Genomic DNA, 27,012 nt, shown 5'->3' on the forward strand with positions numbered 1-27,012 from the left:
TTAATATATTAATACAAATGATAATATCAATTTTGTAATATTAATAGAAATATTAACCATCTCAACTTCATGATATTAATAAATTTAGACGACTGATATACTGATAGCATTCACTACCCAAAAGAATGCGTGTTTAGAAAGATTTTCTAAAGCTGTTGAAATATGCGATACGTTTTCCAACGGAATCCTTCTGAGAGAAAAAAAAAAATAATAATAATAAGAGAAAACTTGCTAATTCAGACACTATTCTGAAGTTTAGGATTTTCACTATTACTAAATTTAATTAGGGGAAAAAAATGTGTGTATATATATATATATGGACCCTACTAAAATAAATGCTACAACACATCGAGTTAACCGCAGTGTACAATTCTTAGCCACAATTGTGAGGTTTGATGACGTGTATGTTGGCACCTGTTATGGAAGGCTTCTCAGTAGTTTACGATAATATTTTCGACCTTCATATTTTAGATAAAGATTATTAATATGCAAACTGTTTTCACTGACCAATCTACTGCTATATAAAATGGATTATTGAAACAATGCAGATAGAACAGATTAACCATGCTTTGCAGGAGCATTTTGTGCAACTTTCACTAAGAAAACAACTTTGATCGCAATTTTGCCGAGATATAATAAAAAATAGCATTCATTGTCATACGAAATAAGAGAAAATTAGCGCCTCCTGCCAGTGTTCTAAAAGAAACAAAAGTAAACTAATTAGTAAAGAGGCAGGGCACATTTTCCTTGCTTAACTGAGAGTTGGATTTTCAGAACACATGCGCAAACTATTAATAGTTGTTATTTTCAAAGTTCTCTAAGACGTGGTGCTGCTACAGAAGAATGTGGCATTCGCGATGAGTTCGAAACAAATTTTACGAATCGTTAAAATTTAAGGCGAATTTTAAAAGCCGTGAAAATAATTAAAACGCGCTTTTTAAACATCACCGCGAGAAAACTGAACTGACAGCCAATGGTAGCAGTGTGACGGGAGTAGGGACTCATTACCGCTACAGTGGTTTTACCGAAGAGAGCCGAAGTATGCGCGGAACGGAGCATGCGCGCGCTTTCAGCGCTCAGTTTGTGCCAGTTCCACGGACCAGCTCGCAGCTCGTGTTCCTTGTGCTCCATTGCAGGCCGAGCTGTCTACACTGTGTGTGTGTGTATGTATGCAGATGGTGATCACCACAGGAGGGGACCGAACAGCGTGGTTAAGATGACTTACGCCGGGCCAGCGTAGTGCGCAGAGACTGAATTACGTTACAATGCTTTTAACGTTGTCATTACTCGGTTTCCGGCATATACAATTCAATATGTGCATGCTTCAGTTCTGTGTCTTTTTCAAATATCTGCTGTTGGTTTTAGGTGTACAAAACACCAATAAAAGGATAATTTGCTTCGTACCGGTCAACAGAAACAAGTCCGTAGATGTAAACTCTCGTAATTTAAATTTTATTTAGGTTGGAAGTTTCATAAATCCATTACTTGTTCGCAGCCCCATGTCACGTGTAAAAAACCAGAATTAATTAAGGTGGAATTATGCATCTGTTCGTATTCGCACTTACACTGGTAACTGGTAAGTTGTTTACTTCTTGTTTCTTTATCTGACCCCTTTTTTTTTTTTTATCTCGAAGTCTTAACTTGATCATTGTAGGTTAGAAATTTGTGTTTTGAAAATGGTGTATTGCAGTTTGATCTGAGATGATTATTTCAATTGGGTGTGTGTGTGTGCTCGCGCGTAATTGAGAAATCACGCTGAATTAGCGAAGTTAAATTTAGCATTAGTTGTACAAGTCGTCTAAAGGACATTTCCTCAGATTTTAAGAGGTTCGTTTGGGGAACAAGAAGAAGTGTGAATTTTAGAATGTCTTGCGGTATTAGTTCAACAATTTACGAACTATAATGTGGTATTTGGAGTTGTTAAATGCAAAAGTTGAATGGAGTTATAATGTAAGTTTTTTTTGTGGTTATTCAGATAAAATTTAATGGAGAAAATAACTCAATTAAGTTTTATCTTAATTCACTTCCTGTTTACTTAAGAAAAACCTCTCACACATCTTAATAATCATCAAATATATTATATTCTTTTGCCAAATTTAATAAAACTTTGAGATCCCACCCCGGACATTTCTGCCCCTCCACCCACCTCACTACACGTGAGATCTTATTGTTGAGGGACATCCCGATAGTTGATCATCACCTACACTTCCGCTTCCTCGACCTTCTTGAAGCACATCACGACGGCGTGCCGTAAACGATCCCGTTCACTGCTTCTAAATCATAATTGTAGTTATAGAGGTAATTGCAGCGAGTGTTCATCATATCGGGCTATTAACGGCTTGCCCGTTACTTCCTTAAGGCTGCGGCTGCCGTTAATAAGGGGTGGCCTCCTCGCAGGCGTGTTTATACTCCAATAGTTGAAATATTTTTGCGTTTTAAAGGTTCCCTTTCCCCCAAACTACTTCGGTTGTCATCTTTAAATTCGGCTGCTGTGAGAATTGACTATCGCGTAGAAAAATCAATCGCAATTATTGTTTCTTATTTAAAAGTTGTTCGCGGATGGTCCCGACGGTGCCGTAAAAGTTGGAACAATTCGTACTCGCGCATTATTGACTCGAACGGTGGCAGCAGGAGCGGGAGATGTGCAGAAAGAGGGAAAACCCTTGTTGTGTGATTCCTGATGACTGTTTTAACTCAGATACTAAGCACAACTATCAGAGTGTGCGTATGAATTTTGAGTACCGAAGTGGACTCTGGCTGAGAACGCAATTACAGTTAATTAGGCATATTTTATGCTGATGGCGATGGACTGCCGACGAAAGAGGAGTAGAATCAGTCGCTCGGTTTGGCCCCAACTCGTTAAAGCCCTGTTTAAAGTTAGTTGCGGGAGTATCGAGTACGTTCACTCTAGCGTGAAAGTCTCACGATGGTAATAGGGTAAAGTCCTTTAGTACATGCGCAGTCTGCGCTTCGCGAATAATCAAAAGGAATGAATTTTATTATTGCGGTGCTGGAATGGAATTTAGAATAATAGCAAGATGTCGTTTTTGAGAACGAATAAGGGAACTGGGAGATTGTAAACCTCATACACGCCCTGAAATATATTTTTATATTAGTGAAAATATTTTGGCAATAAAGAAAATTCCAGTTACAAATAACGACGAGGCTTGTCTTGCTTTATTTAACGATGTCCAGTGGAGAATCCAAATGCGAAATGTTTTTTTTATTAAGACTAGCGAATATCTATTTTTGATAGAATAATACTTTTGCTGTTATTTGATGCTGGAAAGTGTTGATATCGCAAGAATTCCGTTTGCGTGAAACTCCTTACGAGAAGAAAATTTTTCTCTCTTGAAAACGTAGCATCATAATAATGCAGTCAGTATCGTGGTCGAACGTACTGATTTATAGTTTCGTTCTTTTCCTCTGCGAAGGTTTTAACGATATGGATTTTATGTCATGTCAAGCGACTCTTCCTTGTACTGTATTTCGTATTTGTACTTGTAGCACACTGAAAGTGTATTTTGCATTCTATTGCAAGAAATGTGTCAAAAAAAACAAATGTGGATGCTATTAAGAGCAGTTTGACAACCGAATAGAGAAATCAACAGCTCTGAACAATAAAAACTGAGGAGCCCAAAAGCGATTACCCGAGCGGGTCAGTCCTTAGTTCTGTATGAAATGTAATTTATTTTAAATGTTGCATTAACAATGATTATGCAGTGGTGTTTAGTAGAGATATGCGAGTTGAAAGAAGATTTTAATGTAATATTTATTAAACCGTTAAATGAAATGCATTTATCTAACGTAAGAAAACTGCTTTTCGTTGTGGATCGAAAACTTAGAGGCTGAAACCCGCTGATATTCCTTACATGAGGGACATCGAATCTTGAGTAGGTAGACAGGATATTATTGCGCGACACCTATTATGCGGCTGATGCTTGGAATTTGTTTTCGTCCACTAGCAATATAACAAAGTCGAGCATCGTGAGACAGCAATCACTTCAAGGCAGTGTTTCTCAGAGGTGGTCTGCACTGGTTGTTATTGGTAGTGGGTAAAAATAATGGCTGTCAAGTAATTATGTAATGTCTGCACCGTGTCTATCCGTCCGTCCGAGCATGTAACAGGCGGACTTCCAGTGGACCGATTTTATTAAATTATGTATTTTGAGGCTTGTTAAGAATATTTGTAGAGCCAAACTAAATACTGTATCATTAAAATCGTAAAAATAGAAACTAGGCAATTATTTATTTTTTCCATACAATTTGTAGGGAAAAAAAGAAATTCATAGATTAAATGCAGTTTTAATGTAGTATTGTTAGCTTTAGGCAGTTCGTGCACCACTCTTAGCGTTTATTGATATGCAAGACTCGTGAACGTGATGTCGCTCGTGAAGAGGTACATATACACAGAGAGAAAAAAGAGACTCAAAAAAAAAAAAAAAAAAAGAGTGAAGACGAACAGTAACAGTTTAATTACAGTTACAGTTGTAATTAAACTACTGGTAAATGGCTGAGTTTGGAGAACGCAGACGTATAGAGTTTAATTAAGTGTTCTATTGAGCTATAATGTTATTAATTAATTGATAAAGAGATAACTATATTTACTTTAAATTTTATTAATCACAGAAAATTAAAAAAAATATATTTGAGATAAAAAAAAATAGAACATGCCTGAAATGTAGCGCATTGCTCGCATTAACTCGCTAGTGTTTATTGCAAAAAGACTTCCTAAAGTTAGGCTACTGTGTTCTGTAGAACGAAAGTTCAGAGTGAAGGAAAGTTGAGTGCACTTGCATTTTATAAGTTGAGATGCATTAGCGATGGAGAAAGCGTTGTTCCAACTCCTGAACGTTTCGGTGACGGCTTTCCCACTTGACATTTTTCGGAATCAAATGGGTGCTATTACTCTAGTTGTCCAGTGAGAGTTCTAATAGGATAGTTTTGCTTAACCAGTCTGATACGTATTAGAGATATTTACATCATATGTTATCTCTTTCCCAAAGGCATTTCTTTCCCAAAAACCAGCCCGAAATTATATAAATACAGTATATAAGAACACCCAGAAGTTGAGAAATTATTCTATGCGGTTTTGCCAAAATGGATGAGCAATGTAACTACTATTTCTTCTTTAAAAAAAAAACATAATAAACAATAATAGCGGTGCGATGGCCCGGTGGTAACAACACTGGACTCCCAGCCTGATGGACACGGGTTCCAGTCCTGCTGTGGCGGAAACGAACGCGTCTCCATCACGCTGGGAGTTCGGTATAATAATAATAAAATTCTCGCGAAAGTCGTTTCAGCGGACCCAAAGTGAAAGCGACTGCTGAAGAAGAATGGCACCATCTGGTGTCTCTTCCAGAACTAACACTACCACTAAATGTAAGCCTAAGCTAAACAGTTCCACCTCCATAGATGGATGATAATGTCGAAGAGAAGTAATAATCATACTACATCGAGTGTGGCCCAGATAAAGCCATTTGCTCCACTTCCGAGGAAGACAGTGGAGCAAGTGGCGCTCTCCCCTATATGACTACCACAAGGAAAGACCAAGACCATCCAGCCCAACCAACTGGGAGTGCTTCATGCACAACTGTGCTAGTGACCTTCCACGAAGGAAGAAAATGCCAACCCAATTGGCTCATCGAAATGAATACGTTCATCATGCGAACATACTACGAAATAACCAAGATAGAGATCGATATGACGATGTACAAGTCGAGACTACGTTCTAAGCCTGAGCCGTCACTTTTCGGATATTCGGGTCACCGAATTGCGGACCAGAGAAGGACCATTGTCACGAAGAACCTGATAGCTCCTGAAATCTTAGAAAAAATAAAGCACGGCCTGAGAGATCAAGAACAAAGAATATGAACAGCACGGAATCAGAGGAGGAAGCGCAAGAAGAAATACAACCCAGAGTAGCTGAAGTGGAAAGAGACGAGGTCATGATATCCAGAATAGAAAACGAGTGGAAAAAGTCCCTAACAGAATTCGAGGGAAAAGATCAGGAAGTACACGGACCTAAGACAGGAGATCAAAGAGATGTGGGATATGCAACAAGTAACGACCATTCCGATCATCGTGTCTACTACCGGTATGGTGCCAAAGACCCTGTATAACGGCCCAGCAGCAATAGATCTAGAGAACACTTAACGAGGAACTCCAGCAAGTCGCAATCCTGAACACCTGTAGGATAGTCAGAGAGTTCCTTCGACCAATAGTAACACCAGACATAACAACCACCTTCTGCACATGGTACCAGTACCCGTCAAGAAGAAATAATATAACAACAATAACTAAAAACAGACGCCAATCGAAAAGTAGTAATAGAAAAAAGTTTCAGAGTCATTAAAAAATTTTAACAAAACATTAATTGTAGAAAATGGTATTTTTACCTGACACCATTAAAATCAATGCAGAACGAATTTCTGAAGTTGGGCAGTTGACTGGTTAATCCTTTCCAGAATACTTTTCGCTAGTATCATACTCCCTGTCCATTAAATGCGCAGCATTAGTCTAGAAGAGCATTAGGCAGAGGCAATTTTTGTGACCTCTTTTTGGCTGCTGATCGTAACTGACTGGAGGCTATTAGTGTCCAAAACGATAGCCCTTCAGGGTGGTATTATTCATTTGTAGGGGTAAAAAAAGATCAGACCTTAAGATTTATGGTGGATTATGCATGCTCCCTTTTTTTTTTTTTTTTTTAATACATATTCTAAAGAACAAAATTACAAAGTTCACCGTACTGGTAATGAAAATTGCGCCGCATCATCGAGCAAGAGCAGTGGATATTGCAAGGCAGATTGTTTCACTACGGAAAGTAGAGTCCTCATGGAATTCTGGCTTATAACCTATAGGAGGTGTGCTCTGCAGGATGGCATACCCGGTGCACTTAAAATCTGCACCGCTAAGACCGTTCATGGAACAGAAGGAAATAAATGACCAGCTATCATCCTTGTTTTCTTGGAATCAGGTTTTGGTGAACTTTTGTCCTTTTGGCAGATATAGTTTGGAATTGAAAAATCGATGCAGTGGAGATGACAAAAACTGCTTGGTAAACCATTTCATTTAATTTTCTAAAATAGTTTTATTTCCGGGACATTTGAGTCCCGAAAAAGAAACTTTTCGGGGCTTCTGATTACTCTAATTTAGTGACAATCTGTGATTGCTACCGTTTTTGCCATTCGAGAGAAATCGCATTCAGCATCATTATCAGTTAACCTCGTTTTGTGTAATAAGGTCATATAACCTGATGCTAAAAAGCGTACAAAACCCACAAAAAGCAAAATTACACTCTCTAATTCCTTTTTCGATTTCAGATAATGTAATCGCTGCTAATAAAAATAGAATTCAAGTGTAAAAGGCGATGCAGCGTGGAAATCTCAATTGTTGCGAGGGGGAGGCGCTGTGTTATTGGGAAATGGATAGTAGTGGCGCCATCACAGATATTTGTGCCGAAGTTTCTTGATAAGTTTCTAATTAAAATCAGCGATCTGATCAGATAATACCCAAGGTGGGAATTAATTAACTCCCTTTTATGGACGAGAACAAAACTTGAGCTTGTCGATTACCGGGAAATGTTGATGCGTGCACTGGAAGTTGACACAATCAATACAAATGAGAGACAGTCGCAGAGACACGGTCCTTAAAACAATTTACTAATTGCAGTAAATGGCCGGCTGAAGTACTACGAACTAAAAGGAAATTAATTAAAAGAAAAAATCTCTAGTAATCAGAAAAATATTAATTGTTAATATTGAAACGACAGGAATGAATATGTTCATATTTATGCATTTCATTATTGTTTGTGTCTTAATTAGCGCGATACATTACCGTTCCTTTGGGGAGGTCTCAGTTCGAGGGGCGTCAAGGGCTAGAGAAATTTCTAAAGGACTCTTCAGAAGGAGGGACTAGAATTTTTTCCCTTGAATTATTCGGGTTTTCTTTTCGGCCTACACATCATGCATATCGGTCTGTTAACACATTCGCAGAGAGCAACGGCAACCACGGCTTTAACTTGTATAATTCCTCAGTTTAGTCTCGGTGCCTTGCACCCGATCACGGACCCTCTTTAATGGAGGGGAGCGAATCGGGAGTTATACGACTTCGGCTCGTTTCTCGGATTATGATTACATACTTCTTTGAATTCTTCCACAGCTGAAATGCTGTTTTATTGCCAGAAGTTTTTATGTTCAGCTGCAAACAAACTTGAGTCAACTGAATGGAAACAGCAAAGGAAAAATATTATTCCACGGAATTGGAGAACTTTTATTTAATAGCACATGCTCTTTCCTAGCAGGTAGTTTTCTGGTTCCCGGCATTGCTTTATCAATAGCTGCTACTACATTGGTGAATTTCTTATTTATTAGAATTAAGGTGGGAAATATAACGCTGAGTCTATCACCAATGAATTACTCTATGATATTTATTATTCCAGTGCATATATGAATAAATCTAACGTTAAATGATGTTGTTGCTTTTTTATTTTTTAGATTTTGTATTTTAAATAATATCAGTTGTATTTATTTAAGACAAACTAATTAGATGCATCACAAAGCTTGGAATTTAGGACTAGACCAAGCTGCATCACAAAGCAACTGCGCCATTGACTTGTGCGTACGGTGTGACTTTGAGGGTCGGTCAAGCTTATGCCTGTTCAGTTTCGCCTATGTGACAATGGACATAACACGCGGGGAACAGTACACTGCCTTAAAATTTTATTTCCGGCTCAAGAAAGATTTTATTTTTGTGCCCTCTGGTTCTTATATCACTTACGAGGAAAACAGGTCTTCCTCATTCATTTTCCTCAACCCTTCCAGCACCTTGTACATCTCAATCATATCTCTCCTTAGCTAACTGGTTGTAAATCTTGATTTCACTCAATATCTAAGCTGGTCTTGAACATTGGATTTCACTCTTCACTAATACGGTAGTCCTTTGAACCTTTCCAGAATTTTCATTTATTTTTTTAGGTGCGGTCTCCAGCCCTGAATACGATATCCAAAAACGGTCAAAATATGGTCTTGCATAAATGGTTAATGACGCCTTTCTTCCCATTAGCAGAGGTATTATAAATCACTAATAGGATACCATGTGCTTCTGAACTTCCTGTATACACTGCATGGAAATTTTGTTTGAATCGTAACAACCAATGTTTTTAGTCTAGAACCAATTTTAACTCCTTTCCTCTGGCTTATACGTGACTCCAAGGTTCCTGTTCCCGAAATGTACAGTCTTACACTTAAAAGCATTAAATTGTAGTTGCCATTGTTCGGATCATGTATGCAACTGATCCAAGTTGGCTGGTTGTTGTAGGGTTTAGGCTCATCAGCAACTTAGGCCTTATATAATATATCTGTAAATTGCTTGTCTTTTGCGGTCGATTTGCTGTTTGCCCTCCGAAACACCCGCGTTTCCGCGAGAAAAAACCATGCTACCTTCACCTTAGACCGACAAACAGCCATGTTGTGGAAGTCCCATAAAAATTCCTCGCGTAAACGGGATTTAAACTCGGGTCTTTTTCACCCAGTTTGGGGGAGGGAGAAGATTATATCAACTCTGTTACCCACGGGAACATGCCCCACGTCTTATTGGGGTAACATGGCATGGCTCGAATGGTTGACCACCCTTCCCAACATCAAATGATAAGAAAACTTTGATAACCTAGATACCAATGCTTGGATATACTCGTCAATATCATTTATAAAAATTCGAAATAGGAAGCACCCATCGCCAAGCGCTGTGAGACCTCGCTTGTTGCACTCTTCCTGTCTATGAAGACTGACCATATATGACAAATCTCTTTCTCCTATCCTTCAGCCGCCTGTAATCTAGCGTAGAATCATACCTGTAACTCGAACTTATTTCTGTTTGTGTAGTAGCTTTCCACAAGAAAGAGTTTCAAAATGCATGACATCTAACTGTTTTACCGACATTCAACTGTTTAATGACCACATCATAGTTATTTATCCGATTTATCAGGCTTCATCTCCCATTTAAGACCATCTCTTGTCGAGATGGTCCTGAATCACATCACTAAACTGACCCCATTATTTTCCCCACCACAAGAAAATAAAACTCTCTGGTCTATAGTTACTCCTCTTTAAAATTACCTTTATGGACTGGGAAACATTAGCACTTCTCCAGTCTAAGCAGGATCTTTCCAGAATCTACCGCCTTTCTCGTTAACATTATTACTGTTTGATATATTCGCATGCAGCCTTTTTTTTATTTATAACTGAATATATATATCATCCTCCCTTTAACTTCAATACTTTTTCTAAGAAATGAGATTATAACATCACTTACTTTACTACTATCTGATCCTTTAAATTCCCCAGAGATTCGAGCTTGCTTTCGACTGTAAATATTGTTGAGAAACAACTCGCCTTCCGTGTCTTCTGGGTTTTATATTGACTTTCTGCTGAAACCAATTAAGGAACGCATTTAATTTAGTTCCATATTTTTTGTATTCGCCTACAAGAACTACCCTTGTTTGGATAGCTTTGGCCCAGAGTTGCAAGGGACCACTGTATCTAACATCGTACGGAATGGAATGTGAAATTAGATTTGGAAGTTTAACAGCGCAATGCGAATTTTGAATAGAAACGGGTTTCGGAACGATCGGTCTAACAGAATTTCCACTACCGGTTCAGCAAAATCACTCAAGAATCCAACAGTCTGTGTACAAGAGATTCTGTCAACGTGATTATCGTACATAGACACCGGGATGGTTTTAATCAACGAGCTGCGGCTCATAAATAGTAATCATTAAGTTCATTGAAGGTTAGAAATGCTGCCTTTTGAGAGAAATTGAGCATTGGAAGCGTGAAAAGGCGTTGACTGTGCGTAAACAGATTATGCCGTGTTTCAGTCTAGTAGAAGAATCTGGGTCAGACGATAGCCAGAAGAATGCTAGCTGTCATTGTAGAAAATCATTCCTGCACCATCCATTCCGCTGTGGAGAATATTAGTGAAAGTGTGGGGATACTTTTCATGGTATATTGGACTGCTGAGTTTTTGTCAGTACCGCGCTAATAGAATTCGATGGCGGAGGGACAAACGCTTTAAAGCAGGACAATACTCTCTTCAACAAAGCAATTGTTTGATGACCTGATTTACAGAGAACACTTGTTGCTAAAGGCATGACCGGCTCAGAGTTCCAGTGTTAACTCCATTGAGTATCTTTGGAATGCTTTGGAGAGGTGTTGAGTGCGAAAGCGACCATGGGGCCGACTTTACGAACTGCAGAAAAGATTTATTGCATGCGGAATGCGAAATATTTCCATTTAAACTTGTCAGAAATTGATGGAAAGTTTTTTTTTTTTTTCTTTTTCCCCCATTGGCGATCTGTTCTGCCGAAAGCAGGAAAATTGCTTTTCCCTCACTTAAAATATCGTGATGTCCCAATACTTCTAATAATATAGTGTATACCAATCGAGTAAGGTGACTAGTTCCACAGCAAAGCATTTTGTAAATTATTTTATATGTATCTGTTCATAACATACTGGATTTCCTGTAATGTATAACAATGTTGATAATTCTTATCTTTTTTATTCAATATAATTTTTTTGTCCTACTGCTGGTTTGCATTTTCTGATACAGTAGTAGTGCCAGAGGTGTTTATGCTATTTCTTACGATGATATCGCTTAAAAGTCGTTTATTTCGAAGTTGTCTTAATTTAATCTCAGATTCCTATGATTAATGAATTTCGTCTTCTGTAAAATATAAGAATTTGTTCCATTTGTGGTTTCATTTGCTGCTGTTTGCTTTCAAGTCACAAATCTCTCAAATTGTGAGGCTTCTCTTACGAATTGTCTTGGTGTTTCACTACAAAGAAACTAAGATAGGTATATCCATCAGTGCAGCTCTTAACAATCCAGTGACGATTTACTTCACAAGTGGAGACATGCCAAAAGGCAGACTTAAAACTTAAAAGTTTTTCTGCTTAAGGGATAAATTCATTGAGTTTTGCTTATTTTTGTTTTCAAGGGTACAGCAGAGAAAATACTCAGATTATCGATTGACAGTTTGGAACCAAACTCTTGGATTTTATTACAACAGCCTGTTCTAGTAGATAGTTGTGCTACTATGAATTTTTTCCTGACATTAATCATAAACATTTTCAGAGTGCTTTGCTTTTTTCACCTAATACAATTTGCAGATATTTATGGAAGTTTTTTGCATCTACCATTGACGTCGCTAATAGTTTCGACAGGTCCTTTTTTTTTTTTTTTGGACTGCGTATTTAAAAATTGATAAAGAATTTTTAAAGCCTGTGGTTAGGTCCCAACGGCATCCAAAGCGATCAGTTTATAGATCTGAGATAAACCCGGCTAGGAAGGGTAGACTTGAGGGCCAGCACAAGACATGACCCAAAACTCCAAATTCTCACGGTTCTTGCGCCTAAAATAATACTGTAAGTCAGCGTTTCGCCTCACCCTTTTTGGAAAATGAATTGTTAGACAAAAACAAACAATTTCTGAAAGTACTGCTTCAGTACTCACAGAATTATTTTATTGATTTGATTGGTTTGGTGGCTTTCGCTCTAATGAACACTTTCAGTAATTTTTAAATTATTTTATATCCAAAGAAGAATGCTGTTAGAACTCTAAAATGATTTTTGTCTTTTGAAACACTTTTTTTAAAATCAAATTCGATTTAAAAATTGCTGGATCGTTACAAGCGGCAAAAGTTCTCCTGGCGTCAGTTTTGAAAACGTTTTCCTTTACCTTTTCCTGGATGAAAGAAGGAGGCCGATTAAGTGGGTAGTTGCGAAGGCTTCAGTGGATAGGGATAGATAAAGAAACAGACAGAACGGCAGACTTTCTTCTTTTTATGTTAGAATAGTTGTTCTCAACTTGACTCGCCACATACATCTGCCTAGATTAAAAAAAGCGGCATTTTTGAAGATACCCATGCACTTTTAAAAATTTAAAAGCAATATATCTCCCACCTCCTCGCAACACACTAATTGAGAATCATCATGCTAGAATATGAAAACGCTAGCACCTTTCCATCTGGATATCTTGTAGAACAGGTATAAAACATAAACATCTGTAATAATATTGAATTCCCCTGGAAAAATTGGATATACGTCATATCTCGAATTCTCATATGCAAAAATTTTTCGTTTAATTTTCCTGAACAAATGGGTATACATGGTGCTGGTCAGACCAAAATTCTGTAAACTCGCTCGTTTATTGAGCTGTTTTTTCTACTGAGAATAATGTTGCGCAAAGAGGAATGGATTTTAGTTGCTTTTGCCCATATCATTTCGGATAGAGACTTGTTCTCTAGCATTCATCATCTGAATTGGCGAATGGTATCTGAACAAGAGCTACAAGGGTGGAAGTTTGTAAGTTTGTTCTAGCACAGAGTAAGGGCTGACATTTCCCAAATCTTAAAATGAGCTGAAAGGTATAAAATGGTAGGAATTGTCATAGTGTCATAGTTCAGGTAGGAATTGTCATAGTGGGAGGCACCTTTCGTTTTTGTTATACAAGGACTTAGAGAGTGCACCGGCTAATTCTGCTGATACTGGCAAATCAAGGAGATACTCTTTTATAGAGAATAATAATCAGTTCTGTCCTGAAAAGTGGCAGGTTATTTTGAATTATCTTATTCTTCTAATATTTCCAATGCCCTTATTGCAGTTTTATTTATTTTTCTCCAATTTTTTGCAAAGTACGATTGTCCAAAATTTCGTTGTCTTTGATATTACTCTCAAGCGAGTTTTCATGCCATGAGTTTATTTCGAGGTGGCACCAGACTTCGGCATCATTTAGAAATATTTTCTTGTTTTTTTTTTGCATTAAGCATTAAATTGTTCTTAGAGAACAAACATTTTCTGCCATATTGAACTGCATATTCATAGTCCCTTACTTTCGTTATGCATCTGACTTTTCAACAATGTAATGTTCTGTTAACTGGTCTGACATCTCTTTGGATGCATGCCAACACATAACATTGTCCATGGTAATTCATACCACTGATGCAGTCACAGGAGTATCTAGTGATTTATTGATTCATTGAGAGAAATGCTTAGTCATGTTCATGACCGAATTTAGTTTCCCAAAAATGTTTAGTAGAAGATTTTCGACTAAATCAGTCCTCCTTTCCTTTCCCAAATAATTATTTTAATAATGATTGGAAAGACGTAACAAAATTAATCATCCCAGCTTATGCTGTGAGTTTTATTCTACCATCGTTATAGTTAAAACGCATTTCAGCTTTTAGGAGTTTGAGTACTCAGTTACTGCATTGTGTATATGCCTCAAGGAAAATATTATGCATCTAATTAAGGAAATCTTCCCGACAAAGTTTTATAGAAATGAATTTAAGTTCTGTTTTGTGAAGTGCTGAGCATACTACAAGTATGTACACAGCTTTAGTGGAAGGATATAATTATGTACCCTAAAAAACCACACGGTTATCTCACGTGAACTGTAAATTCACAATTAATCATTTGTTTCGCTCTCGCTAAATTTTTCTAATTTGTTTCCCTTTCTACTGACATCAGTGCAGCTGTTGTTGCATTTTGTATCGATGTGGAGAAGTTCCAGTGGTTAATGGAAAATAAACAGCAATAAGGATCATTCACTTCGTTAACACTGTCACGTTGGAAAGAGATCTTAGGTGTTGTCTGGAGGATTATGTTCGCTGTTGGCACGAAGGGCAACTTCTTTACTGCCTCTCTGCCAGCTACTCTCTTTTATTTATTTTTTGTCACGCTGTTTAGTGGCTTTTCGCGGATTATTTTCTTTATTTCACTGTAAGTAAGGGATGAGTTAAATGGGAGGGGAAAAAAAGGCCACAGATTTCTAAATAAGAAATATTTCTGCAAGTACCCTGGTGTACTGCAGAAAAGAAAGGGAGTGGGTGAATTTTAAAGTAACAGTGGCCCTGTTATTCAGGTTCTTAATGGTTCGTGAGCAAATATATTTGAAATGCAAATGTAACCCTCACCGTTTTTATCGTGTTCTGCCGCTGGGCTAACAAAAGCAGGATAATGTTTTTCTAAGGCAATATCATCATACTTAATATGCTTCAAGCCACGAACATTGGTAAGATAGTTAATATTATAATTAATAAGGAACCAGAGAACTTATTTAATACCTCTTTGGAGAATTCTTTCTCTGGTTCCTTTAGCTGTGTAACATGCGTAGTAATCTTCAGTAGAAAGAAGACTGCTCAAAATACATGCAAAATTAGTTCATAAGAAAATACTTGACAAAAAAGTCATGTCCAATAGCATACAATTAAGAATACCATTACTTTTGTTGGAGTCAGTCACATGACTGTAACAAAAAAAGGCGTATTCAAGCGATTGATCTCCACCTAATGGATTTCATGATTTCAATAAATTTTTCCAAATTGAAAGCGACATCGTGCGTTTTCTTTACTGGCACATCTTCGCAGATCCGAACTACTTAGGATCCCTTCAACTTCACTTTAAACATTTTCGCGATTTCTTTCTCAGCACAGCTGTCTATCTGTCAGATGTTCTACGATGATTCCAGCAAAATGCTTCGTCACTAAGCCACCCTATAGGAAACAGAAACTTTTCTGATGCAGTTCGCAGAATTTCTAGAGCTTTGCAGTTGTATATTACTAGCAGGTGATGACATTTCTGAAGACCGAATTTAGACTTGGAGATTTATCTTTTGTATGACTATTTCCACGTACCTTTTTACTCACCCCGTAATTCTAACTGATATGCACGAGTTCTATTTATTTGTTTGCGCTGCCTTAGAAAGCTGAAGTATACCTAACTAAAATATACGTCAATTCATAAAAGCACTGATTTAATGCCGATAAATATAAAACACGTTAATGTCGAGGAAGAACTGTAGGCTCGAGTTTTATGCCAGTATAACTACGTGAAAGGTACAACCGAACCCTCATCGCTTAGGGGGGGGGGGAAATACTGCTAATTTGGAGGTTCTTCCTTGATTCAGCAGGAGGAACGTTATCATTTATTCAATTTGTTTCAATTCATGGTTTCAAACACGCCTCGAAAGGAAACGGATTAAAACATAATAGAAGAAAATTTCAGTTCTCAAGTGCTTAATTTAAATTAGGAAATCCATTTCAAATAACGCATTTTTTGCTTCATATTTGTCATCTGTTAATGGGGTGCTTCATCTTACTTGACACGCAGTTTGCATCGGTGATGTAGATTTGGAATATAATTAACTGCAAATGGTCGGTCGTGTTACAATTTGTAATCACAAGTGAACATTGTTTGAGCATTTCCCTCAGCTTGTCACGTTCAGGGTATTGGAGAGACTCGTGGATTGTAGTTGCACGCAATCAGTTTGGAATTGTTGACATACACTGACTAACATGCAGAACAGTGCGTAGTTGAATAAGTGTGTTTTACTATTAAATTCAAGTGTAGCCTGTAGTAATTAAATGAACAAGACGAAGTAACCGGGCCTACCGCCGAGTAAGATTTAAAATACTGTTTTCCATATGGAGTTAATAACACTGCAATGTGTTAATTGACATAATATACTTTATCACTTGTCACAAGGTATTTTATTTTATGTTTTAGCCCGTTTGTTTCGTATTATGCTATCTGAAATCGCTATAAATTAATTAACCACTACAATAAATAAACCATTTCGTTTAGCTTACTGATCACCGTGTAATCAATAAAACTATTTCGCAGTATTACGAATATTAATTATTGGGGAACTATGCGAGCTTTAACGAATAATTATTTCGAAATGAGCATTTAAAACTCGAGCAAATTAATGTCGTGTCCGAATTATCGTGCTGCTTACGGCTTAATCGTGCACCGCGTGGCCTAATTAACACGGCACGTGTAATCTAGCACGAGTGTTTATGCATTTGGTTTCTTTTTCCTTTTTTTGTTAGATAAAAATCTTGGTCTGTGGCAAGCTGCATCCGAGACTCGTGTTCTATTGGTTTCTCATATCCGGAAGCTTCTAGTTACGGATACGAAGGACATGTGTGACAGTGTCGTGAGAGAGACAGACATGCTCAGCGGACGAGGTCACTGCATTGTCGCTGTCGAACGCGGACCCTGTTAGATTAGTCTGACAGGAGGATTATTTCTTTTACGATGCTGATCCGTCTCCAAGAAACGGGTTCATCTTCTTTATACAGCCGCTCCCCAATTATTTATTACGCAAGCCGTACTGCCCTCCTCTTTATTTCCATTTTACCTAATTACATTGTATATGCATTGGCTCTGGTAAATGAATAGAAGGAAAATAAATGTATTTACATTTTTGGGGATAAGCAAAGAAACTTGTGCATTTTTTAGACACGGGATTCAACCGTTTTAGTCAGTTTAAAGATCACAGTATAATTTTAAAGCGAAGTGTGCGTTATTAGCTTGAATAGTAAATAAATTAAGAAAAAAAATCTTTGGCATTAAAGAACAGAATAAATATTGAATTAAGTAATAGAGTACCAGAGTTATGCAAAGTTTACCCCCATCCCACCTCCTTTTTATCAAGTTATACTCCAGAAAAGCGACATGGCGCCCTCTGTGGCAGTAAAGTGCATTGGCCAGTTGTTACTCGTTTGGAGAGGATAAACTAATATTTAGCTGATCCGCCTCTGGCCCTGATGGCAGCACACCGCCGAGGCATTGACAAGATCAATTTCTGAAGATAATCAACTGATAATTTGTGGTTCCAAACACGAATTATGGCTTCCTGAAGTTCACGAAGGGTCTTTGGTTTCTTTCTGGCAACTGCAGATTCACACGATGCCAACAGTTCTCTATAGGATTCAGGTCCGAACTGTTTCCTGGCCAGCTAAGAGTTGTAATTGACCATTCTTCCAACTTTTTCACCTGTAACAAATGTAAACACGTTACTGTCGAACCTCTAATGCAGAAATGAAGCTAAATTAACTACAGAAGTGCCTACTTACACTTTTCGCCCGATGACAAGGAGCGGAGTCGTCCTGAAAGATGCAGTTGCTTGGCAGGTTGAAATGGTCTCTAATGGTTCGCAGCAATTCGCCTTCCAATATTAATCTCTGACCCGAGGAGGGCAAGAGGGAAGCACCCCGACTCCTGTCTCCATCTACGTCTTACGCTGTCAAACATTGATTCCCTGAGGAACATGTTTCCAGCCAATTGTCTTCGGATCTTCAATAAATTTAGGATTCACCCTGATAGGTTCTGTGAAGACAAGCCCTACAGGAAGGAAATCCTCAAGAACTGTTACCAGATTATAAACCTATAATACTCACCTGCTCCTGGACAGACTTTTTTTTTTTTTTTTTTTAACTTGCCTATTTGTATATGACAAAGACTTTCTGTCTTCATGTAATCATGTATATTACTGTATATTTTGTACATTATTGTTTATTTAATCCTGTAAAAGTCTCGGGTCGAGCACGAATGTACCCTTGTTTATTGTACATTGTGTTCCTCGCGCCTTAGTCTGTATTCACACCTTTCTGGCACAGAGCCGTCCCGGGGTGACCCAAGGTTTCTTGGGAAATAAACTGATTTTAATAATAATAATAATAATATAGCCAGGTATCCATTGGCATTTACGCAACCTTTTGAACTGCAGGTGACTTACTCCGCCCGGGATACGAAATGCACCCCTATATCATTTGGTTGACAGAGAATTTCACTGCAGACGCCATACAGTCTGGATGGTATTCTTCACCTCGTCTATGGCGAATCGTTTGTCTCCCGTCAGAGTCATGCAGGTTGAATTTCTTCTCATTCGAGAAAATAACTGACTTCCACTGCTCGGTGGGGGTCCATTTGACATGCTCCTTATACCAAATTAATCGGGCCTTTTGCATTTTTTGTGTGAGGAGGGACTTCTTCTTAGGACGACGGGCTACAAGTCCATTATTGAAGAGGCGGCTTCTGACTCTTACTGCACTTGATACCACCCCTGTACATTCTTCTCATTCTCTTTCAGCTCAAACGAAGCTTTACGGTTTTTAAGGCATAAGCGCTTCAAAACACGGTCCTGTTTTGGCTTAGAGACTCGTTTGCGTCCGGTTCCTTTTTTCCTATCAGCAGAAACAGTATTCTTCAGTTTGGAAAGAAATCTACTCACTGTCGATTGATTACAAGATAAGCAATATGCCAGGAAGAAAATCCTTCCTCACATAAAGCAACAATAGCACTCTTTCTTCGTGGCGTCAACTGCACGTAACTCGCCATCCTGACGCAAGCAAGGAATGACTGGAAATCTTGCAGAGCGTGCTTATATAGCTGAAAGTAACAGCTGATGCAATATTACGTCACTCTTATCTGATGCAATCTGTAAGAAATATTGCCGTTATCCGGACGACAATTACAATTTTAAGGGGTGATGCACTTTCTTTGAACACCAGTGTATATATAACAACTGACGTATTAATACACAACCGTTTTTTTTTTTTTTTTTTTTTTGTTTTTCATCCCATACTACGCGCTAATCGTCTCTTGGACACACGCGCTTGTATAAGCATAATACGCAATTTCCCAGTATGGTCTCAATGGCCGATGCACCTAAAACTCAAAAACAACAAAGTTGAGAGTGTATTGGGCCCGTCACTTATCATTCGTTTGGAGAGATCTATATTCAAATCCTGGCAGAGGTTGAAAGAATTCTTCAAGACTTCTTTATTTGGGACAGGTTTCCGTATTCTCACTCGAAAGGACTAAGGTTTTATTCGTATATTACCTCAAAGGTAACATTTAGCCTGCACGTCATGCAGATCTGCTCATGAACACCACTTAGTAGACGTAACACACAATGAAGATCACATGTAGAACCGTATGAACTGGCGCACTACGGCTATAGTAGTCGAAGAGCCAAAACATCTCAATAACAAGAACGAGCAAACCTGACAAGAAGGAGCAAAGCTTTTCCGAAAGAATTTCAGCCCATTTATACGTTTGCTGAAATTTTTCCTTACAAGTTGAATTGCTCTTACTTGGAAGGATTAGTCATCGATTTTTTTTTCCGGTTTCAGTGCCTGAAAGAATTTTCTTATTTCATATAATTATTAGAATGTATATAAGAGGTCACTCGAAGATTTGTGACCCGTTAAACACGGAAAACGAAATATAAAATTTTCCGATTAAAGGGCTCAAAAGTTCAATATTGTGTTCGATATGTTCCCTCGTGTAGAGCGTATATCGTTTAACTGTTGAAATACTGAAAAAATGTCACGGGAGATAAATTATGAGTTTTAGAATGATAGCATGGATCTTTAACCTTGCACACTATTAAAGCACTAATCCTTAGAAATCGATTTCGTCCATACGCTGGCTGTTCATGCACTTAAGATTATCTCGCTGGCATCTTCACACATTTTAGAGTCTTGTGAGCTTGGTAGTAAAACTAATGAAATTGGCTGGATGGAAATCCTTTACTCATCTCCTGGGGTTTTCAGCTGCTGCTACCCTTCAACCAGTGGGGGAATCGACTAGTCAGCTGATCAGTTGAAAATGACCAACGAATGGCTGTGGGATGGTGAAACCTTCTGAGGAAGATCTCTTCGGAAAAGTGAGTGGCTGCTGTTAATGGTGTAATATCCATAGAATTTGGAAGCAATGGAACGTTAATAGTACAGAAGGGTTACTTCAAATATCAGTTTGTGTTTGGTTTGAAAACAGCAAAGTCTTTTCAGCCAGTTCTCATATTATTATGGAAGTGTGTTATCACTGAAGCACACACACGTTTCTTGGTTATAAAAAAGTTAAAATAACAATCCTCCCACAAAATTCACGAATTTTCATTAAAAAATATCAACATATCATTTTTAATTATCTGTTGATATTTTTATCTTTTCCTGGTTTACTTTTTTCTTTTTTTTTTCGTGCTGTATATATAAATACACCCTTTTTTGGATGTTCCGAATAATTATGAAAAATGAAGCAAGTAATCGCTGTCATTTGATACTTTCCTAATCAATGCCCAGCTTGATTATTGTAATTTCTTTCGATGTGAACACTAATTAGGGGGGAAAATACTCTTGTTCTGAGTCGTTTATTCATAACCATTTTATACAAAGTGACTTAGTACGTGTCTTTTCGGATAATTTTTAATATTGACTCGAGGCAGTTGGCGAAATTGATTTAATATATTCATTATTTCATTAATTTTCATGATCGGCATACAAAAGGCTCAGCTACGCCGAGCCACGCCCTCTGGAATTATTAAACCGTTCTTTTTAACAAGATACAAATATTCACCTTTTGATTGCACCAATTAAGTTCACGAAGCGTGATACGGCGTTTCGTGCTGGTGTCACGCTTCCACAACACTAATCTGAAACGGAGGTCTCTTAGCGCTGTAGAAGTTGTGTACTATCACCGAACGATTCTTAATGATGTAAGTTTTGAAGCATCCTTTTGAAAGAAGATCTCTGAGTCGAAAATACCTAATCAACAAAGATCTACACACGCATCGTATTTCTGTAACCGAAACTTAGTTTGAGCTGAATATTCCGATGTACGTAGTGCGATGTGGGAACACGATGACACAAGTTGTGTGTCAGGTGGCTTTTTTTTCCTTTTTTTTTTACCATAGAATTGTAAAGATGTCCAACTAGTATTTTTTTTTTTTTTTTTTTTTTTTGAATAATTTTGCAGAATCGTTTCTAAGATGAGATGTGCTCTTATTATGTAGAGTATTTAAAATACTTCTCATGTCATTTGCCGATCAACGATATTATTTTTTAATTTTATAATAATTATTAATTTCTCTTGGATTTAAGCTTTTTTTTTTTTAAGAATTAATGATCCTTGTCACGCTTTGTACTGTAAACTGTGTAAAGAAAGGAAGATTCAGAGTATCCTTCCGACTAGCACGGTGATTATGATTGTCGTCTTCTGCACCGTGCGGTAAAAACGTGGGATCGAATCCACATCTGGACCGTTGAATCATTTATCACTTTTTTTATTTTTTAGAGCGCTGCACTCTTGGTCTTGGGCGAGGGTTGCTTGTTTATCTCACTGAAACTCGGATTTATTGTCCAGGAAACAGAAAACTGATCTATGTCTCTTTGGCGCGCAAACCACACCATCAACACCCAATGCAACTCTGTGTAAACCTATTTTGCTAGGTCTAACAATTATTGGGTCTGCCAAAAAAGAACTGGGGAACGCGTCACAAGGTGGATTTCCTTGGGTAGTCGTTTGGTGAGTCTGTTGTTCGATTTTCTTTTTTTTTTTTTGATGGTTTGCTGACCATGTTCTTAAGACCATTATCTGTTTGATATGGCTGGCCCACTTTAAATGACTGGCAGCATACCTCTGCGTGATGTGCTACATGTTTTCGTGTAAAGTAGGATAAGGAAAGGACTAGGTGAACCATGCACATGCAAGATAACTTAAGTGACGAATGGTGGTAATCCACCATACGTACCCACTTGTGACTATATATAGTTAATTGGTAATCTTTCAATATCACTTAAACTTTTCTCTAACTTCGGTTGTTGGTCAAAAGTTTTCTGGTGTCGTTTCTCAAACTATTTTTTTTTTAATTCACTGCTCTCAGACGTTTCTACTAATGGCGATCGCATTCATACACCCAAAAATTATGCTGACCGCGAATGGAACCCACCCATCTCCAAACTTGTCACCCGTTAGGAGAGGGCCGGGTTCCATTTCTTTCGGAGGAATTTATTTAATAATGTGTACTTAAGAGTAAGTATTAGTATCGATATTGTAATTATATATTAATTCTTAAAGATCTCTTTATTTAAGGCTACAGCTTGCCCATTTCGGATGGATATAGTCAGGTTTCCTACTGAATTATTCTGCATTTTTCGTCTCTTAAACACACACCATTGGTACAAGTATCTATAAATCCATATATTGCGCTACGCAATATATAGATTTAGATGCAAATTTGCAATTACAAAAAAACTATTTATAAGATATGATGTGAGGAATACAGTCAAATATTGGCGGTAATGTTTAAGTGTGTTTTAACCAAATGTCGTTGAGTGAAGATGTATCTGTAATTTAGAGAGCAAAAGTTTGTTCAAGATTAATATAATTGTTCAAGGATCACGTACATGTTCGAGTACTCTTCAAATGTGCAAACTTCACCGCTTTCTTGCTTATTCTTCGAGAACTGCTGCGTAGAGCAGCGAAAGTGGATGTGCGCTGTGATCGCTTTAAGTAGGCCGAAGCACAGTTCGATTCGTTTGATGATGATCTAGGTTAATTTTACACATTTGTCAACTCGTATTTGTCCTCTGCGCTTTCTTTCCCTTAAAAGAAGTAATTAAAAATAAACGAAATACTCTTTGCTGTTTTTTCCTTCTCGCAGCAAAGGATATTTCCATTTATTTAATATTAAAAACAAGAAAGGAAAGATGTCGGAAAAGAATTACGCTTAATGAAAGTGAACGAAAGAAAAAGAGCTAATGTATGACGTACCATTGTGAAAAAAAATGCGAAAATAGCTGATTGAAAGAAGCAAGTAAAAGAATAAAATGCGACCTGCCTTCTAGGTTTCTTTTAACATCCGGAATAACTTCCAGAATCTACTAGAAATAAAATATGGCAGTTTGCGTCATTAAAATTGGAGGCTGTAGACCAGATTCATTCAACGTATTTACTTGTTAAGTAACGAATTTTTGCGTGTTATAGATTTCGAAGCATGGCTATCAAATTACGTTGAAATACGCATTTCGGTTTCATTGACTAGAAATCTTCCGTTTTTCGTCAGGAAATTTTATCCTTCCACTCTCACGTGCTCCATGATCTATTTTTTCTGTTCCATTTAAGTAACGGATTTACCTTCTTTGGAGGCTGTACAAAAGGATGACTGCTACGCAGAACGCAGTCTGCAAAATTGTGAGGAAGTTAAACAACACGAAAAAACATCGAAATTGAAGATAGAAGAGAGTCTAGCCAAGGAAGAAAACAAGCAAAGCCAGTCACGAGACAATGCGAAGACGAAAAATCAGCAAAAAACGAGTGTAAACTTCGAAGTAAAGTGTGTCTGATGAGGCAAAACTAACAATAATCTAGGAAGATTGAGGATTCCGGTATCTGTCTAGAAAATCAAAATATAGTAGGATGTATCTGTAGGAACTGGACCCTTTCTAGAAAGAAATGTTTCTCAATCGAAAATAAGGGGCCTTTTTCAATCAAACTTTATACAAGAAACCAAAAAAAAATTGAGAATCCCTTTTAACAGAAGTCTTAAAGTTTGTTTTTAAAGAACAAACATGTTTAGCAACACTGGTAAATGATGGCTGGAATTCTTAGAGCATATTACAGCGCGAAGCGGTAATGTCATCCATGCGGCCCCAGTGTCTACAATTTTAATTCATGAGCAGTGCATAATGAAATAGAACGTCACAGATGTACAATTTATGTTTAAAACAAATGAATAAAATTGGGAGAAAAAACAACGATGGAAATTTTGTACTGTTTAGCAATAAAGACAAAAGAGTGAAGCACATAGTGACGCCGTCTCCTTGAAGTTCACTGACCCGCTCGACAAAAAGAGGGAGGATGAAAAACAATGCGAAAGTGTCCTAATTTACTTATTGAAATAAACTGTGGCTCCGAGTCGCTTATTGCCGTTGAACACAATGCAAAATTCCACTCTGAATAATGGTAGTAAGGAAATAGCGATATTAAGATTGTTTTTAAGGCTGTTGTTTGTTTATGGAAATCGTAAGATAATACACATTTAATATTAAGAAGAATTTAAAATATCAATTGAATGTTTGCATACTCAGTTCAAACACATCTTCGTTTCGAGAAGTAGGTAGCATCTGTGATGCGTTAAGTAAACCATTAAAATAAAAGGATAAAAGCGCTGGTTGTTGGGGAGGGAAGGGCAAATTGCATTCGTCAGGAAATTAAATTACAGTTTTGTCATTCTTAAATGAAAAAAATGTAAAATAACTGTCGAATAATTCACATACGTTTCATTCAGTTAATACTTGCGTACCGCTAAGTAAAACTTCGCCTCGTGCAATTGTATTCCACCTACTGCATTTATATTAGGGGAGGAAAAGAAGTCTATGTACATTGCGTGAATTTTTCTTTTAAGAGATTAAGGCCATAAAAATTGCGTACATTTGAATGGTCGAACTTATCTTCTTAAAAAATGGCTATTTGTATATTCGATCCTGATGGGATCGAATATACAAAATAGCCATTTTTTAAGAAGATAAGTTCGACCATTCTCAATTCGGAAAAGAGCAGTATTTTGTCACTGTATTTTACTGATTTTATAGCGTATTTTACAAAAACCGTCATAACGAATTTCAAGGGACTGCAAGGATAATTTCGTTGTATCCAAATTACGTTCTGTTGAATACCACCGAACCATTTGTTCAGCTAAATTCTTATGCACTTTTCTGATTTATACAAGTACCGATTTTTGCTTTTTATCTTTACATCAACTTTAAAATAAATAACAAATAAAATTTATTATTAACGACAAAACAAATTATTAATAACGAAACCAGTTTATTTAAATGAAAAAAATAAATAAATAAAACAAGCTTCAAATATATGCATGGAACGAGTACAGTAACATATGTACTCGTACAGAGATAGAGAGAGCAGGAGCTCGTGCATGGTAACCGACTGTTACAGTACCCCGTAAACAACACTCTAATATCATTTCAGGCAGAAGCAGCGGAAACCCCTCAGCTGGTTTAGACAAATATCATTAGGCGTCTGATTCTCGGTAGAAAAAAGGAAATTCATTGAATTATTCAGAGATGGACAAGGACAATGTGAACATCGTGTAATTATCCATAGATTATGTAATTATCAGTCATGCTCGATAATTAGCAGTAAGTGTATGACGATGACGAAATGGATGTCGTTTCCCAAGAGGAGGGATCTTGTTGCTCGTTGGGTTGAATAGCAGGAGGACACACCGAATGCTGAAACAGCAATTAAGAAGACTGCTAGCTACCCTCTTCTTAGGCCGAATTATCTGCAGTCAGGTCTTAATATTTTCCTATATGTAAAGTGGTACGGTTGGATTGCACATTCGTGAACGGAAATGCCGAATCTTAGTGAATAACCAAACTAGAAACAATCCTTCAAACCAACTAATGAAGTACAGAGTGGAAGAAATTATTTATTTATTTTTGAGGCCTTACGCTTTGTTTAGAACCATCGCTCAGTAAGCAAACACGTTTCATGCATGCTACTCAGACCAGAGCAGAGCCCTCGTTCCACACATGAGCAGTGGAGAGCTTACTTGAATGAATGAGTATTTGAAAGTTGAAATTGTAATCTGAGGCTCCATCTCGACTTCTAATGTTCACTCCAAGAAAGCGAAAAGATGATTGCGTTAATCAAATATAGCCATGACCATATATGTGAAAAATAACAAAAGTAATGCGACACCCAGCGACACGATGACTCCGAAGAGCCCATCAGGATCGAATATTTGTGAAATCTTGAAGAACGAATGCATTCTTTGTTTAGTGTCACAGAAATGTGACTCTTGATGTCATTTTCAGAAGACGTGCAAAGTGAATATACTTTCTGATGCAGAATGCAATTCTACAAAATATAATTTACTAATGCTGTCGGAACGATTCCTTCGCAGGTGTAGACTTCCACGCTGTATGTACTTATATGCCGAAGCCAACTACTTTTGAACAGTCAAGGATGTTGAGAAAAAAATGAAGCGCTACAACGGGCAACCGTACCTTAGATTGGCACCTTGCCAGGACAGTAAAGAGAGGCAGTTTGCCATCTTTATTGTTCATGAGAGAAGTTCTATCGTGCACTTGATTAACTCTTAAGAAAGGTGGGAAAAAATTGTAAACCACGATAGTATTTCTGCGTTTTTAATAGAAGATAAGATGATACATAATGGCAAATGATTACTTATTATATCGGTCCATCACTGCGTTGAGTTTTGCGCTAATTCGTAAATTCAAAGGAACGTTGAACGAACATTGGGAAATGAAGGGCATGTTTCATTTCTCATAACTGCTAGCGCTTACAAGGGACGCATTATTTGTTACATATTTTCGGTGTTATGAAAGCATGAAGA

The 27,012-nt window shown here is 37.5% G+C and overlaps 1 protein-coding gene across 2 annotated transcripts in view; it reads left to right on the forward strand.

Annotated features, from left to right (window-relative positions):
• Nucleotides 1-1,194: 1,194 nt before the first annotated feature.
• The window catches only part of LOC150084461 (cell adhesion molecule Dscam1-like), a 631,783-nt gene continuing 605,965 nt past the window's right edge, over nucleotides 1,195-27,012 (forward strand). For both annotated transcript variants that reach the window (XM_090376086.1, XM_090376087.1), the window contains exon 1: nucleotides 1,195-1,576. In XM_090376086.1, the coding sequence (XP_090232212.1) occupies nucleotides 1,540-1,576 (37 nt within the window). In that variant the 5' untranslated portion in view covers nucleotides 1,195-1,539. The remainder of the gene's footprint in view (nucleotides 1,577-27,012) is intronic.

Source organism: Mastigoproctus giganteus, chromosome 6, assembly GCF_048544385.1.
Source record: "Mastigoproctus giganteus isolate SK-2022 chromosome 6, ASM4854438v1, whole genome shotgun sequence".
Taxonomy (NCBI): Eukaryota; Metazoa; Arthropoda; class Arachnida; order Uropygi; family Thelyphonidae; genus Mastigoproctus; species Mastigoproctus giganteus.